At 39.9% G+C, this 18,037-nt stretch overlaps 1 protein-coding gene across 1 annotated transcript in view; it reads right to left on the bottom strand.

Moving 5' to 3' along the window:
• Window positions 1–4,553, bottom strand: part of LOC132399831 (sodium/potassium-transporting ATPase subunit beta-1-interacting protein 3-like) — a 197,225-nt gene extending 192,672 nt beyond the window's left edge. Inside the window, exon 1 of the mRNA XM_059980634.1 lies at window positions 4,068–4,553. Coding sequence (XP_059836617.1) covers window positions 4,068–4,121 — 54 coding nt within the window. The 5' untranslated portion in view covers window positions 4,122–4,553. The remainder of the gene's footprint in view (window positions 1–4,067) is intronic.
• Window positions 4,554–18,037: the final 13,484 nt, after the last annotated feature.

The raw sequence follows: 18,037 nt of genomic DNA on the forward strand, positions 1-18,037 counted from the left end.
TGTATATATATATATACATACACACACACACACACACACACACACACATACATACAATTATATCCTGGAAATATAATTCTCTTGTATGCTAAATACCACTAATACCAAAACTGCAGAGATAGTGAGGAAGAAGGTTCTAGAGCAATTAAGCATCTAGATGGGCAAAAAAAAGAGGCAACTTCTTTCAACCTAGAAAAGCAAGTCAAAGTATTTAAAGAAGAGAAATAAGACAAGTGACTTCATGATTCTGGCAGCATACACAGTCAGAGATTCAAAGTGTATGCATGTCGATAGATCCCTTGTTTGCAGGAGGGATACACAAAGGGAGGTGAAGAAGGAAGAGGAGAAACTTGCCTTTACTGACTTACGAACAGAAAAGAGAAGGGAGGTCATGTTAAAATTATATAAAATTTTATTCAGGAGTTTTGTGAATCAAAAATAACTACAATTACTGCAAATCTGCAATAAAATAGAAGATCTTGGAAATACTCAAGCAACATCTGTGGAAAGAAAAATGCAGATAGCATTTCACGTTAAAAACACAGTACTAATGAGGACCTCTAAATGTTAACGGTGCTTCACTTTCAACAGATGCTCCTGATTGGCTAAGTATTTTCTGCAGTTTGTTTTTAAGTTAGTACAGTTCAGCACTTCACACATTAAAAAGGATGCAATAACATTAGAGAGTGTGCAGAGCAGATTCACCATGATGTTGCCTAGGCTGCAGCTTTATCGTTATAAGTCGCAATGCCTGTAGCTGCCTGTAAGGAGACAAATATCAAGGTTGTATAAAGGGTACATATTTTGACAATAAATGTACTTTGAACTTTGAACAATAGTCTATACAAAGGCTAATTCCTTCCAAACTGAAGAGATTCAGAAGATATCTAGATCCAAGGATAAAGTAGAGAATGCCATTTTCCTTCACCGATTTACATATTTATTCACATGGCCTCAAATGTCACCTTCCAAGAGATTTGACATGTAAAGAGATTATAACTGCACTTCTAGATCTAGCTTAAAGCACATCAAGTTCACTGATGATACAACAGTAGTTATCCTCATGGGAAACAAAAATGAGTCAATATTCAGAAAGGGGGCTTGTCAAATGGTGTGAGAACAATAACTTGAGTTTCAACATGAATGAGACAAAGGAGATAACTGTGGAGTTCAAGAAGACACAGGTTGGTCATTCTCCATTGCACATCCATGGCTCTACTGTGGAGAGTGTGAAGAGCTCAAAGTTCCTTGATATGCAACATCAGACGATGTACTGATGATCTAACCTCGACCCACAACACCTCTTCACTTGTCAAGAAGGCACAGTGGTGCCTATATTTTCTGAGGAGACTACGGCGCGCAAGCTCCTCACTCTTGTTACCCAGTCTGGAAGTCGAAGCCCTGATCCATTCAGAATATCAGTACTAAAACATTTTATTTATTTATTGAGAGACAGTGCCAAATAGGCCTTTCTGATCCTTTGAGCCAAGCCACCCAGCAACTCCCAATTTAATCCTATCCTAATCACGGGACAATTTACAATGACCAATGAGCCTAGCAACACATACGTCTTTGGAATGTAGGAGGAAACTGAGGAAACCTAACCCATCATGGGGAGAACGTACAAACTCCTTACAGACAGGGGTGGTTTCATGTTTCTATTAAAAGCTGTCAAAAGAGCCCCAAAACCCAACATAACTACAATGGGATCTAATCAGCTCATGGATATGACAATGCAATAAGAAAACCAATACTTATTTACAGTGATTTTAACTATTTATGTCATAAAGTTGCACCAAGATTAAAAGAATATGTTTCATTGACAAATATTCAGTAGATAGAGATGACCTATGAGTACTGCTCACCCTTTACTTGTAAATACTGTTAATAAAATATGTACTCTCTAGATGTTGAGAATTTAAATTCCTGATTGATCGCAAAATTTACTTTCATTTGTTTCTCAGTAATTCCACATCTAACACTTTTGCATATTTTTAAATAGCAAAAGAAAATTGTGGAATAAAGATACTAAAGTTAGTTTGATCTTTAGTCCATTCTCATTTTATATCAAAAATACTTTGAGGCAAAAAGGCAAGACCTCAGCATTGGGAATCAAAATCTGATTGATGAAAGCCATGCTACAGGCCAGTCAGCACTTCAAAGTCAAGTGCAAGTCTCCCTTACAATGTATATATATTATTCTAGACCATCCAAATATTGAACTTCAGTCTAATCTATTAATCCTAAACACAGTGTTGGAACATTTGTATGTTCTTAATACTCCAAGATAAATTATAAATTCAATAAAAAGCTGCAATCAAGCATAAAATACATTCATGAGTTGCCTGGGACTGTACTCACCTGAATTCAGAAGAATGAGAGGAGATCTTATAGAAACATATAAAATTATGAAAGGGATAGATAAGATAGAGGTAGGAAAGTTGTTTCCACTGGTAGGTGACACTAGAACTAGGGGACATAGCCTCAAGATTCAGGGGAGTAGATTTAGAACGGAGATGAGGACGGACTGTGTTTCTCAGAGAAGGATGAATCTGTTAAATTCTCTGCCCCATGAAGCAGTGGAGGCTACCTCAGTAAATATATTTAAAACAAGGATAGATAATTTTTTGCATAGCAGAAGAATTAAGGATTATGGGAAAAGGCAGGTAGGTGGCTATGAGTTCATGGCCAGATCAGCCATGATCTTACTGAATGGTGGAGCAGGCTCGATGGGCCAAATGGCCTACTCCTGTTCCTATTTCTTATGCTCTAATGGCAATTTGCCAAAAATCTTCACTTACCTCTTATCTCCACAGAGGCTGCCTAACCTGCTGAGTATGTCTACTATTTTTTTATTTGAGATTTCCAGCATTTGCAGTATCTTGCTTGAGAATAGATACAAACTCTTCAATACTCAAGTAACAAATAAATTCTGATTGCTCTGAGAAAAACTTCCGTAACTTCTATCCTTATCTCTGAACCGCTATTAATACTGAAGAACATCGGTTAACTAAAATGATAGTTTGTAAAGTACAACGTTTAGCTGTTGCTACTGATTCTCGTTCTGCCGAGTTTTCTGTCAAAAAATTTGCTGCAACTCTGGGAAAATAAAGAAGACAAATCTCAAGGTTATATATGGTATATGTACTTTGATAATAAATGTACTTTGAACTTTGATTCTGGATTAATTAAATATGAATGAACTAATCATCACTGGATTTGAAGCTATGACAGTTAATTGCAGTGTCCAGTTTGACAATTTGCATTGTGTGGGACAATTGTATGGATATGCACAAAATACTTTCCCAAAGCTGAACTGTTTCTCGCGTGGGTGAAAGGCAAATTTACCAATTAAGCTACACCGAGTTTTCTGCTTCCCTTGTTTTGCAGAGTTTAAACAGGCGTTACAAACTGCTCACAAGTTGTCGCATAAATGAAAATTAATCCTTTTTTTTTGTTTCTTTACACTACGTGGGAAGCGGCTAGCGCCGAAATCTGTAGTAACAGTAAGCCTGGCATGTATCACGCGCACAAATCACTGTCATTAAAACGGAAGAAAATACACTGAGATGAAACGCCATCCCACAGCACAAATGTGGAATTGCTCCTGCGAACCGCTTCGTTGCTGAAAAGGATCCCTCCATTAACCTGGAACAAAGGGTAGCGACACCAGCGGGAGATGGGCTGCACCGCCAACAGTGAAAAGAATTCTCCCCTCTAACCCCTCTACACGACAACACGAATTACAAATTACTGAAGGACAATTAAACGTTGTTTCAGTCACTACTTGTATTTTATGTCACCGAGATATAGAAAAAAAGATATTGCAGAGGAATTGAAAAACACACTAACGTTCAGACTTTTGGAGGGATCGATTTACTGTTTTCTATTAAGCTTTGGCACGTTATTGCACGCCGCTTCGGTTAGATTTACAAAAGGATATTCGTTATATTGCTCTAAAGTTCTTAGTAAATAATAAATATTAAATGGTGCATCACCTAACAAATCTGATCAGATTCAATAGCCCTAATTCATAATAAATGCATTATAAACGTTTTTACACTCACCAGCTGAAGGATACACAGGAAGATTAGAGCACAGCGCCCGGTACAACAACCCATCCTCAAATTCGGGGAGATTTGTAGGTTCCGTGACAATGAGGATTTTTTCAATCTGATAAACTAAGCAGTCAGTGAGGCTCATCGAGCACCATAACGAAAATAAAGAGGAAGCTGCAACGTGAGAAGCTTTAGGTGTCGGGTTGGAAAGTGCTTTCTTTGTAGGCGATGGTGATCGCAAGCTTCTAACCGCCTGGCAGAAACTTCAGTGAAGTGAATGTATCGGGCTGACAGAGCGAGGAGTGAGTGTGTGTGTGTGTGTTAGAGAGAGGGAGGGTCACTAACGGACGGATGTTGTTCACTTAAAGACAACAGCCTAGTTTGGAAGGAGGCGATTATTTACACCCAGGCATCTTCCGTTAGTAGCGGCAGCTTTCAAAGGATTTTGTTTTCAAGTCAACTCGCAGAGTATTTTAATTTTTCCCAAATATCAAAAATCTTTTTAACTCATATTACCCAATGCAAAATCTCTCTTAGCTAGCCACTCACTCCTGTTGTTTGAAGGTTAAATACAGTCCACCAACATTAAATATCAAAGTAAACATGAATGGAATTCGGATATTGCCGTGTACAGAATAATAGGTTCATGGATTAATCCGCAGAAACTTGTCGACACATCTAGAGTTCTTAATCTAATTTCTTATCCTCTGTTTTCCACTACAAGGCTTTGTTTTGATCATGCTTTATATAAAGTAGGATTTTTACCTAAGTCTTTTCAAAACTCTATTTGAAGAGTGGGAAATGGGCTCAATTAAACAAGGACTGGGTCACTTTAAATTAACAGTAAATTCCGCTGACGAATACAGGTTTTGCATCACAATTGTCTTCTTGCTCGAGATGTGAAATTTTTATTTTATACCTCCTTCAGCCTTCAAAACGTGTAAACAAATGGTTTACAAAGTTCCAGTGTTCAGCATTATCCCCGACGACAAAGGTTGCCAGCGCAACTGCAGCAGGGGTGGGTAAATGCATTTATCCGAAAGGTTCTTTTGCACGGCTGTGCGACGAGGATTGGACGACTTTGCTGCACCGCTTCTCCAAACTTGTGGTTGTTTGAATTAAACCCCACTCGGTCTCTGAGTTACTCAGACTCATGTACAAAGAAAACGTAGTGCTAAAAAGAGACGTTATGGCTTTGAAACACACTCAGGGGGCCCCCTGCTGGTGTCCATTTCGCAGTTGATCTGTTTAAAAAAGCAAAGGCTTTAATTTACCAGAGATCATTACTTTTCTCCATTCGGAACTACCTCTAAATTTACCTTGTGTCAACTGAAGAGCTGATTGAAGAGATAGATAAGTAATCCCCCAACCGCCATGCAAATCCCTTGTTAGTTCACTCAACACGGCAATCCCAGAAAATGGAGAGACGTTTCTTGGCATAAATCCATAGAACCAGCCCTTCAAAGTCCTGCCATTCAGCAGGAAGGGCCAGAAAAAAATGTCTTGTGTGAAAGTTCCAGCCAGAACAAGGGTTGTGTGTAAACATGCAAAACTTGGCTGAAGATACAAAGGTTGAAAGTCTGTACTACCTAATGCAAGGACAGTTTCTATGGTGCTGCTATTAGACTACTGACTAGTGCTATAAGATAGACTCTTGACCTCAAGTCTGCTTCATTATGCCATTGTCGGGCTGCACTGCACTTTCTCTGCAACTCCTGCTCTATTCTGAATTTTGTTCCTGTTTTTCCAATTCCCTGATCTGTATGGATGGTATGCAAAACAAACATTTTCTTAATACAGTACATGCAACAATAATAAATCAATTTGCCGGTTAGTTGTCTAGAAGGTGAGGTTGTATACATAATTTCAACATAGATGAAGACTGATGTCAAGGGGTCAGTGTGGACATGGTGGAGGATTACACCTGCCATCTGGGAAAAAAGCTCTGAAGCATTTGTGCTCTCACTGCCAGACTAAGTAACAGTTTCTTCCCCCAAGCTATCAGACTCCTCAATACCTGAAGCCTGGACTGACACCTTGCCCTACTGTCCTGTTTATTATTATTTATTGTAGTGCCTGCACTGTTTTTGTGCACTTTATGTATTCCTGTGTAGGCCTGTAGTCTAGTGTAGCTTTCTCTGTGTTGTTTTTTTTACATAGTTCAGTCTAGTTTTTGTACTGTGTCATGTAACACCATGGTCCTGAAAAACGATGTCTCATTTTTACTATGTACTGTACCAGCAGTTATGGTCAAAATGACAATAAAAGTGACTTGATTTAACTTGATTTGACTTGACTTGACTTGATGTGAAATACCTGGGGATACAAATTGACAATAAACTGGACTGGTCAGAAAACACTGAGGCCGTCTACAAGAAGGGTCAGAGCCGTCTCTATTTCCTGAGGAGACTGAGGTCCTTTAACATCTGCCGGACAATGCTGAAGACATTCTACGAGTCTGTGGTGGCCAGTGCTATCATGTTTGCTGTTGTGTGCCGGGGCAGCAGGCTGAGGGTAGCAGACACCAACAAACTCATTCATAAGGCCAGTGATGTTGTGGGGGTAGAACTGGACTTTCTGACAGTGGTGTCTGAAAAGAGGATGCTGTCCAAGTTGCATGCCATTTTGGACAAAGTCTCCCGTCAACTCCATAATGCACTGGTTAGGCACAGGAGTACATTCAGCCAGAGACTCATTCCACCGAGATGCAACACTGAGCGTCATAGGAAGTCATTCCTGCCTGTGGCCATCAAACTTTACAACTCCTCCCTCAAAGTGTCAGACACCCTGAGCCAATAGGCTGGTCCTGGACTTTTTTCCACTTGGCATAATGAACTTATTATTATTCAATTACTTATGGTTTTATATTGCTATATATCTACACTATTCTTGGTTGGTGCGACTGTAACAAAACCCAATTTCCCTCGGGATCAATAAAGTATGTCTGTCTGTCTGTCTGTTAATACACTAGCAGGCCTACCTTAAAACCCATATGAAAATGACGTGGAGCTTTAGAGAGTCCAGCTCCAACAGAATATGGGGTCTATACTTTCCTGCAAGGATGTGTGAGTCAGCGTATTATGATGTCTCAGTTTATATTGTACAGGTACCACCTAACTCCTGGATGCTGCAGTAGAGCAGTTCAAAAATTTGATATGCACAGTCAAAGTGATGCCTGTGAAAAGTAGTCAAGATGTGGTCTACAAATTACAGCTGAATATAGAAAATGCATGTCAAATGGCAATCTTACATTAGTCATGAGCGATTTCAATTATGTAAATAGATTGGGGAAATCAAGTTGATGCTGGTTCAAGTTTGTGGAATAACTCAGAGATGGCTTTTGGAGCAGCTTGTGGTTGAGCCCATTAGGGTATCAGCAATTCCGGATTGGGTGTTCTGCAAAGGGCTGCATTTGATTACAGAGCTTAAGGCTATGGAACACTTAGGTAACAGTGATCATAATATGATAAAATCCACCCTGCAATTTGAGAGGAAGAAACTAAAGTCAGATGTATCAGTATTACAGTGGAATAAAAGGAATTACAGAGGCATGAGAGAGGAGCTCACTGAACTTGATTGGAAAGGGACACTTGAAGGGATGACGGCTGAGCAGCAATGGCTGGAGTTTCTGGGAGAAATTCAGAAGGGAGTAATTTTCTGAGAGTAATTCAGATACATCCAAAGTAGAGGAAATATTGTAAAGGAAGGGTGATGCAAACATGACTAACAAGGGAAGTGAAAGCCAACATAAAAGCCAATAGAAGGCAACTAAAAAAAATCCATAGGGAAGGGGAGATGAAATATGAAGGAAAGCTAGAGAATAATATAAAAAATTATACTAGAAGTTTTTTTCAGATACATAAAGAGTAAAAGAAAGGCGAGAGTAGATATAGGACCAATGGAAAATGACACTGGTGAGGCAGTTATGGGGGAAAAGGAAATGGTGTATGAACTGACTTAGTATTTTGCATCAGTCTTCACTGAGGATGACAGTAGCAGTATGCCATAAGTTTGAGAGTGTCAGGGGGCAGAAGTGAGTGAAGTTGCTATTACCAGGGAGAAGGTGTTTGGGAAACTGAAATATCTGAAGCTAGGACTTCAAGGACTACACCCCCGTGTTCTGAATGAGGTGGTGGAAGAGATCGTGGAGGCATTAGTAATGAACTTTCAAGAGTCAATTGATACTGGCATGGTTTAGAGGACTGGAAAATTGCAAATGTCACTTCACTTCAAGAAGGGAGGGAGGCAGAAGAAAGGCAATTATACACTAGCTAGCCTGACAGTGGTTGGGAAGGTGTTGGAGTCAATTGTTAAGGATGTGATTTTGGGGTTCTTGAAGGAACATGACAAAATAGGCCAAAGTCAGCATAGTTTCCTTAAGGGAAAATCTTTTCTGAAAAATTTGCTAGAATTCTTTGAAGAAATAACAAGCAGGATAGATAAAAGAGAATTGGAGGATTTTTTGTTTTGTACCTTGAACATACAAGGTAAATGGTAGGGCACTGAGGAGTGCAGTAGAACAGATGGATCTGGGAATACAAATACCAAATTCCCTAAAAGTGGTGTCATAGGTAGATAGGGTAGTAAAGAGAGCTTTTGGTACATTGGCCTTTATAAATCAAAGTATTAAGTATAAGAGTTGGAATGTTATGGGGAGTTTGTATAAGGCATTGGTGAGGTCGAATTTGGAGCATTGTGTGCAGTTTTGATCACCGAATTACAGGAAGGGTACTAATAAGGTTGAAAGAGTGCAGAGAAGGTTTACAAGGATGTTGCCGGGACTTGAGAAACTGAGTTACAGAGAAAGGTTGAATAGGTTAGGACTTTATTCCCTGGAGCGTAGAAGAATGAAGGGAGATTTGATAGAGGTATATAAAATTATGATGGGTATAGATAGAGTGAATGCAAGCAGGGGAGAAAAAAACCAGAGGACATGGGTTAAAGGTGAAGGGGGAAAAGTTTAAAGGGAACATGGGGAGGGGCTTCTTCACACAGAGAGTGGTGGGACTGTGGAATGAGCTGCCAGATGAAATGGTAAATGTGGGCTCACTTTTAACATTTAAGAAAAACTTGGACAGGTACATGGATGAGAGGTGTATGGAGGGATATGGTCCAGGTGCAGGTCGGTGGGACTAGGCAGAAAAATGGTTCGGCACAGCCAGAAGGGCCAAAAGGCCTGTTTCTGTGCTGTAATAATCTATGGTTCTATGGATTCGCAGAATCCAAGTACAAAACATCTTGCTTAGCATGAGGCGGCTAAACAAGATAAGAGCTCAGGGTATTACAGGAACAATATTAGCATGGATAGAGCATTGACTGATTGGCAAGAGGCAAAGAGTGGGAATAAAGGGATTTTCTTTCAGATTGGCTGCAGGTGACTAGTGGTGTTCCACAGGGGACTGTTTTGGGACCATTCTTTTAATGTTGTATGCCAACAATTTGGATGATGAAATTGATGGTTTTGTGGTCAAGTTTGCACACAGTACGAAGATAGGTGGAGGGGCAAGCAGTTCTCAGGAAGCAGAGGGGCTGCAGAAGGGCTTAGACAAATTAGGAGTATGGGCAAAGAGGTGGCAGATGGAAAATAGAGCTGGGAAGTATACGGTCATACAACTTGGTAGAAGAAATGAAAGCATAGATTGTTTTCTAAATGGGGAGAAAATTTAAAAATCTAAGATGAAAAGAGATTTGGGAGTCCTTGTGCAGGATTCTGTAAAGGTTAATTTGCAGGTTGAATCAGTGGTAAGGAAGGCGAATGCAATGGTAGTATTCACTTCAAGAGATTATAAAAGCAAGGATGTAATTCTGAAACTGTATAAGGCACTGACGAGGCCTCATCAAGAGTACTGTGAGCAGTTTTGGGCCTCTTTTGGAAAGGATTGATAGAAGGTTCATGAAATTGATTTCAGGAATGAAAAGGTTATCCTTTGAACAGCAATTTAAGGCTCCAGGTCTGTACTTGCTGCTATGTAGAGGAATGAGGAGGGATCTCAGTGAAGCCTATCAAATGTTGAAAGGCCTATATAGAGTGGTTGTGAAGAGCATATTTGGTGGGAGAGTCTAGGACCACAGGGTAATGACTTTAAATAAAGGGATGTCCATTTAGTACAGCGATTAGGAGCAATTTCTTTAGCCAGAAGATGATAAATCTGTGAAATTTGTGGCTGTCTAGGCCAGGTAACTGAGTGCATTTAAGGTGGAGATTGATAGATTCTTGATTATTCAATGTGTTAAAGGTAATGGGGAGAAAGTAGGAGAATGGGGTTAAGAGGGAAATGGATAAACCATGATGAAATTGCAGAGCAGATTCGATGGGCCAAATGGCTTACTTCTGTTCCTATGTCTCATGGTCTTATAGTCTTATGATTGTTCCTGATATTGTTGTTCAAAGTTCAAATTCAGTTTATTATTTAAGTATTTATATATCACCATGTACACCCTGAAATTAAATTTCTTATGGGCACACTCAAAAACTCCAATAACCATAGTAGAATTAATGAAAGACTGCACCAACTAGTGTGCAAATGACAACAAACTGTGCAAGTAAAAAAGACTGAAAGAAAAAAAGAAATAATAATAAAGTGCCCAAATATTTGACAGAAGGTAAAATATATCTCTTACCTAACTGAGAAATCACAAATGGTCTATCAAAATATCATCCTCTTTCTGGTTTACAAACTATATATAAATTGTTAACAAAGAAATAGTTTCTTGATTAAAAAAAACAAGCAACTCTAAATTATTAGCGATTCTTACTAAATAGCAATTAGCCAATTCTGGTGCTCTCAAACCCTCAGAGCACAATGCACTCTGGTTCCCTGCTCAAGTCCAAATAGCTCATTACAGCTTGGCTTCAAACCCACTCTCTAATTTACTGAATTGGATGAAAATTGAGTATCAAATTAGAAACAACAAGAAGAATTATACCTTGACACACTTTCTACACCTGGATGATTTGAAATTGTATGCTCCTTCGTCAATAAAGCTGAAGCACAAGGGGTGATTGATTAGTTTGTGGCCAAAGGTGGAAGGAGATGAGTTATACAGCTCTCATTGCATGCACATGCAGTTCAACTCTTTGAGTGATTATGCAGAAAGTTTGAGGTTAATAACTCATCTCCTTCTACCTTAGGCCACAAACATATCAATCACCCCTGCTATGGACCACTTCTGGGGGTCCAAGATGCCAACTTCTACAAAGAAGGGATCCGTATGCTCCACAACCACTGGACTATGTGTAAATGTAGGAAAAATAAATATGTTAGGTTTTCCAAAATTGACTCCTTCTACCTTGGGCTATGAACTTATCAATCACCCCTCGTAATTAAGTCAAATAGTAGAACAATTTTCTAAAGATATTAACATGAATTTTGGACTAGATAAATACTAGAATATTGAACATAAAGAATGGTGTAATACAGCTAGCAGAATGTAAAACAGAACAGCAGGATACAATGCAACTGATGGATGGATATGAAACATAAGTGTCTGGGATATCAACAAGCAAAGAAAATAGATTATTTTGTGATAAAGGAAAAACTTTTGACAGAATTTACTTCAGGGCTTAAGAGAATCTGCCAAACAGAGCTCAACAAGAAAAATATAACAAAGGCAATAAACACTTTTGCTATACCCATATTATTCTTTTGCATTAGTATCTTCATCTAAAACCAATCTAGAAAATTTACAAATAAATTACAAATTTTAGAAAGCACTATGTATACTCACGTACAAACAAGCTGGATGAACTCAGCAGGTCGGGCAGCATCCATTGAAATGAGCAGTCAATGTTTCGGGCCGAGACCCTTCGTCAGGACTTGGCCTGGCCAAGTCGGACCTCGGACCAAAACATTGCCTACTCATTTCAACGGATGCTGCCCGACCTGGTGAGTTCATCCAGCTTGTTTGTACGCGTTTATTTGACCACAGCATCTGCAGTGTACTTTGTGTTTACTATGTATACTCAACTGCACTTAGATTAACACCACCTAGGATGGAAGGAGGAAGAGGAATAACAGACATTAAACTAAATCATACAATAGTCATTTAAAACAACTGAGGATATACCTCCATTGATGAAGACAGGATTCAGCACTCCACACAAACATATGCAATTCTGATAAGATGTACACACTACTCAACTTAAATGAAAGCACAACCCAGAGAAATGAAGAAATTATCACTATAGAAGAGAAAGTCAACCAATAGAAGAGAATGACTCTCCATTGAAGACATCCCCACAACTTGAGTGGACCAGATGTCAACAAGGAAGCGTCAAACACCTGGCTTAGAGTTTGAGACCTCTTTCCAGGAAAGGGGGTTCCTTGTGGCAACACAGGACCATGTGATTATTACAAGGAAAAATATCAAATATACATAATGAAAGACCAACAAATTTTAAGATGATAAATGCAGGAAACGATGAGAGAAACCAAAAACAATCCCATGCATCTGATCACCTTCACAGGCACAATCAAGTGGAAAACATCATTCACCAAAACCTTACTGTAATAACAAGTCTGATCCAGCTTTAGAGTCAGAGTAGTACAAATTATATTATGACCAATCCATTATTACAGATAGGACAATCTATAATAACTGTCCGGATATAATAATACAGGATAATCAAGCAAGAACAGCTTACTTAATAGATTTGGCCTTCCAAACACACAGAAATCAATGTGAAAAACACCAGAAATATGCTGAATTAAAGGAGGAAATTGAAAGATTTTGGAACATGAACTATGGAACGTGTCCTGATAGCAATATCTATAACTGGTATCATCCCAAATTCACTACACAATAGCATTAAACAATTAAGACTACAGAGCAATATTTATGTAAATCTCCAGAAATTCATAATACTAAACAGCACTAGAATAGTCCGGAAGTTCCCAGCAAATGAGAAATGAATGGGCCTGGCTATACCCATACTTCACCTTTTACTGGCACGAGCTGAGAAAAAATTAAAATACAACAATATAAGTAATAAATAATCAATAAATATCAAGAATATAAGATGAAGAATCCTTGAAAGTGAGTCCATGGGTTATGGGAACAGGTCAGTGATGGGGCAAATGAAGTTGAGTGACGTTATCCCCTCTGGTTCAAGGGCCTGATGGTTGAGGGGTAATAAGTGTTCCTAAACCTTGTGATATGACTTGTATGGTTCCTGTACCTTCTTCCTGATGGCAGCAGTGAGAAGAGAGTATGACCTGGATGGTGGGGGTCCCTGATGATGGATGCCGTTTTCCTGCAACAACGCTCTGTGTTGATGCCCTCAGTGGCACGGAGGGCTTTACCCATGAAGGATTGGGCCATATCCACTAGATTTTGCAAGATTTTCCATTCAAGGGCATTCAAGGGCTTAAGATATGATGACACATCCTTAGAAGTTCATCAAAGTATTAGATGCCATGCCAAATCTTGAAAACTCCTAAGGAAGTAAAGGTGCTGTTGTGCTACTTTTGTAATTGCACCTACATGCTGGGCCCTAGGCAGGTCCTCTGAAGTGATAACACAGAGGAATTTAGAGTTGCTGACCTTCTAACTTCTGATCTCTTGGTGAAACCGAAACCTCCTGTTTCCTCCTTCTGAAGTCAATAATCAGCTCCCTGGTCTTGCTGACATTGAGTAAGAGGTTATAGTTGTGGAAACACTCAGCTAAACTTCCAATCCCCTTCTTATCTGCTGATTCATCAACATTTTTGATTCAGCCAAAGACAATAGTGTTGTCAGCAAACTTGAAAATGGCATTGAAGCTGTGCTTAGATATGCAGTCATAAGTGTAAAGCCAGCAGAGCAGGGGAAGGAGCACACAGCCTTGTGATGCATCTGTGCTGTTAGATATTGTGGAGGAGATGTTGTTGCCAAACCACACTGACTGAGGTCCACAAGTGAGGAAATCGAGGATCCATTTGCACAGGGAGGTAATGAGGCCAAGGTCATGAAGCTTATTGATTAATTTTGAGAGGATGTGAGTATTGAATGCTGAGCTGTAGTTGATAAAGAACATCCTGATGTATGCACCTATGCTGTCCAGATGTTCTAGGGTTAAGTGAAGACCCAATGAAATGGAATCTAATGTAAACCTGGTGTGCCGATTGACAAATTGGAGTGGATCCAAGTCACTTCTCAGGTAGAAGCTGATATGTTTCACAACCAACTTCTCAAAGCAATTCATCACTGTGGATGTAAGTGCTACTGGGCAATAGTTTTTGAGGCAGGCTAATATGTTCTTCTTAGGCACCGGTATAATTGAAGCCTTAAAGGAGGTGGGTACTTGAGACTGCCGAAGAGAGAGGTTAAAGATCTCAGTAAACACTCTGGCACAATTTTTTAGTATTTGGCCAGGTACCCGAACTTAGCCAATACTTTCCATGGGTTCACCCTCCTGAAGGATATTCTTACGTCAACTTTAGAGAGTAAAATCACAGGATCATCAAGGGCTGTGGGAGTTTGTGATGGTTTCCTGATGTCTTGACAGTCAAAGTGAGTATTGAACTCATTTGGAAGCGTTGTCACATACGTTGTTTGATTTCATTTTGTAAGAGGTGATAGTATTCAAGCCCGGCCACAGCTAATTCAAGTTAAGTTTTGAATTGTCACTTCACCCATGAGATGACTTTCAAGAGATCGTACCTGGACCTCTTGTAACTTTCTTGGTCAGCAGACTTGAATGCCTCTGACCTGGCCTTCAGAAGATTGAGGATCTCATGGTTCATCCAGAACTTCAGGTTGGGGAAGACTGAATGAATTTGTGGGGACAGACTTGTCTGCATTATTTTTATAGTCCATGACCACAGTGGTTTATTCATTCAGATCCACAGATGAGTCCATGAACACAGCCCAGTCCACCCACTCAAAGCAATCCTGCAGCCACTCCACTGCCTCCCACAACCACCTCTTTCTTTGTTGCCCGAATCTCTGCATCTAGGGATTGGAGGTGGTGTAGAGATGGTTCACTAGGTTGATTCTGGAAATGAGGGAGCTAGCCTATGATGATAACATAGCCTGGGTCTATACTCGCTAGATAAAGGATTCAAAGGGTGTACTTTTTTGTATTAATTTCCAGATCACCTACTTAACTCAGTTTAAATTCATCAATTTCCGTGGAGGAATTTGAACATGATCTTAGATCATTAGGCCAAGACTCCAATATGGTAAATTACCCACAATCCCACTGTTCCTGTAGAACTGATATTTGCTGGACAGCTGGGGCCTTATATATGCAAACATTCTCTACATCAGGGTTCCAAACTTTGTTATGCCATGGGCCTTTATCATTAACCGAGGGGTCCATAGACCATAGGTTGGGAACCCCCGCTCTACATCATCCCTCACCTCTGGCAAAACTCTCCAGGTATAACTACTCCTTGAATACAGCAATTTATGACATCACTAGCAAAAACAGATGCTATAAGATTTCATTCAGACAAGCAGCATCTTTGGAAAAACAGTCATTTCAGGTCAGGACCCTTCCTCAGGGAGCCGAGGGTTAATTGTTTGCAAAGCAGAATTAGGCACAAAATGAAATACTATTGAGGTTAAGATAGATCGGGTATAACAAGCAAATGTACTGACCATTAGCAAGGCATGTAAAAGAGCCCATTCTCTTTAAATGAAGTAAAAACTTCACTTTCCCCCAGTTCTAAGGAAGTGATTTGGTCTCTCTCAACAGATGCTGCTGGACAGCAGGAGCTCTTCCAACATTTATGTCACTAAATTGTGCTGAGGATGTGGAGAGTGTGCAGAGAAATTATAGAGGGAATGAGTGGGCAAAGGTCTAGCTGCTGGAGTAAAATGTTGGTAGCTGTAAGGTCTTCCATGATGAAAGAAAAAATAGATCAGATTATTATTTAAATACTGCTGTGCAGAGGGACTTGGAAATGCACATGCACGATTCCAAAACGATGCAACAGAATATCAAGAAGGCAAATGGAATGTTGGCCTGCATTGCTAGAGAAATAAATTTAAGAGCAGAGAGGTTATGCTACAACTGTATAGGGTTCTGGTGAGGCTGCACCTGGAGTATTATGTGCATTTCTAGTCTCATTACATGAGAAAGGATATACTGGCTTTGGAAGCAGTGCAGAGATGGTTCACCAGGTTGACTCAGGAAATGAGGGGGGGTAGCCTATGAAGGGAGATATAGACTGGGACTATACTCACTGGAATTCAGAGGAACGTGAGTGAATATTATAGAATCATATAAAGCTATGAAAGGGATGGTTAACATAGAGGCAGTAAGGTTGTTTCCACTGCCAAGTGAGACTAGAATTAGGGGACGTAGCCTTGAGATTCAGGAGAATAGATTCAGGATGGAGATAGGTATATAAATGCAAGGGTGCAATGCTGAGACTTTATAAAGTACTGGTGAAGCCTCATTTGGAGTATTGTGAGCAGTTTTTGGCCTCTTATCTTAGAAAGGTTATGTTGACACTGAGAGAGTTCAAAGGAGGTTCACAAAAATGATCACAGGATTGAACTGTTTGCATTATGAAGAGCATTTGATGGCTCTTGGCCTGTATTCACTAGAATTCAGAAGAATGAGAGGTGATATAATTTAAACCTATCAAATGGTGAAAAGCCTTGATAGAGAGGATGCTTCCTATGGTGGAAGAGTCTAGGACCAGAGGACACAGTCTCAGAATAAAGGGACATCCTTTTAGAATGGAGATGAGGAGGAATTTCTTCAGCTTGAGAATAATGAATCTGTGGAATTCATTGCCACAGGTAGCTGTGGCAGCCAAGTCATTGAGTATATTTAAGGCAGAAGCTGATAGAATCTTGATTGGCCAGGACATGATGGGATACGAGGAGAAGGCAGGAGATTTGGGCTAGGAAGAAAATTGGATCAGTCATGATGAAATGGCAGAGCAGACTTGATAGGCCAAATAGCCTAATTCTGCTCCTTTATCTTGTGGTCTTATAAGGAGAAACTTCTTTTCTTAGAGAGTAGTGTATCTGTGAAATTCTCTGCCCAATTAATTAAATATATTTAAGATAGTGATAGATATTTCAAGTTCAAGTTTATTATCATTCAGTTGCAGACATGCATATCACCAAAATGGATATAACTCACACATAAGGTAATATTACCACAAATAAATTAACAAATAAAAAGGTGCATTTACAACACAGGTCAAATGAAAACAATATACACTACTGGCACTTCATACGTGATAAGACCTGGGTGGTGGCAGGGGGTTCATGTCCTGGGAATAGAAGCTGTTTCCCATCCTAACAGTCCTTGTCCTAATGCTACAGTACCTCCTGCCTGATGGTAGGGGTTCAAAGATATTTCTGGATGGATGGGAGGGATCATTTGCAACATAGAGGGCCTTGTGTACACAGTGCTCCTGATAAATGTCCTTAATAGTTGGAAGACAGAACCCAATGGTCCTCTCAGCAGGCCTTGCAATCCTTTGTAAGGCCTTGTGGTCAGATGCCTTGCAATCTTCATACCAGACAATGACGCAGCTGGTCAGAACATTCTCAATGGTGCTCCTGTAAAAATAGGTTAGGATTGGGGAGGAGCCTCACATGCCTCAATCTCCTCAGGAAGTGGAGACACTGCTGTGTTTTCTTGTCTAAAGAGGTGGTGTTGGGGCACCAGGTGAGATGTTCCAAGAAACTTGGTGCTCCTAACTCTCTCCACAGAGGAGACATTTATGTGCAGTGAGGAGTGACCAGCTTACACCTTCCTAAAGTCCACAATCATCTCTTTAGTCTTGTTGATATTGAGACCCAAGTTGTTGTACTGACACCATTCTACCAGCCTCTCTACCTCCCCTCTGTACGTCATGTTGTTATCATTGTCAATGATGCCAAATACTGTTACATCATCAGCAAACTTGATGGTTCGGTTTGAACTGGATCTAACAGTACAGTCATGTGTCAGCAGCATGAACAACAGCAGGCTGAGCACACACCTTTGGGGTCACTAGTGCTCAGTATGATGGAGCTAGAGATGTTGC

This window comes from Hypanus sabinus, chromosome 9 (genome assembly GCF_030144855.1).
Source record: "Hypanus sabinus isolate sHypSab1 chromosome 9, sHypSab1.hap1, whole genome shotgun sequence".
NCBI classification, from domain to species: domain Eukaryota; kingdom Metazoa; phylum Chordata; class Chondrichthyes; order Myliobatiformes; family Dasyatidae; genus Hypanus; species Hypanus sabinus.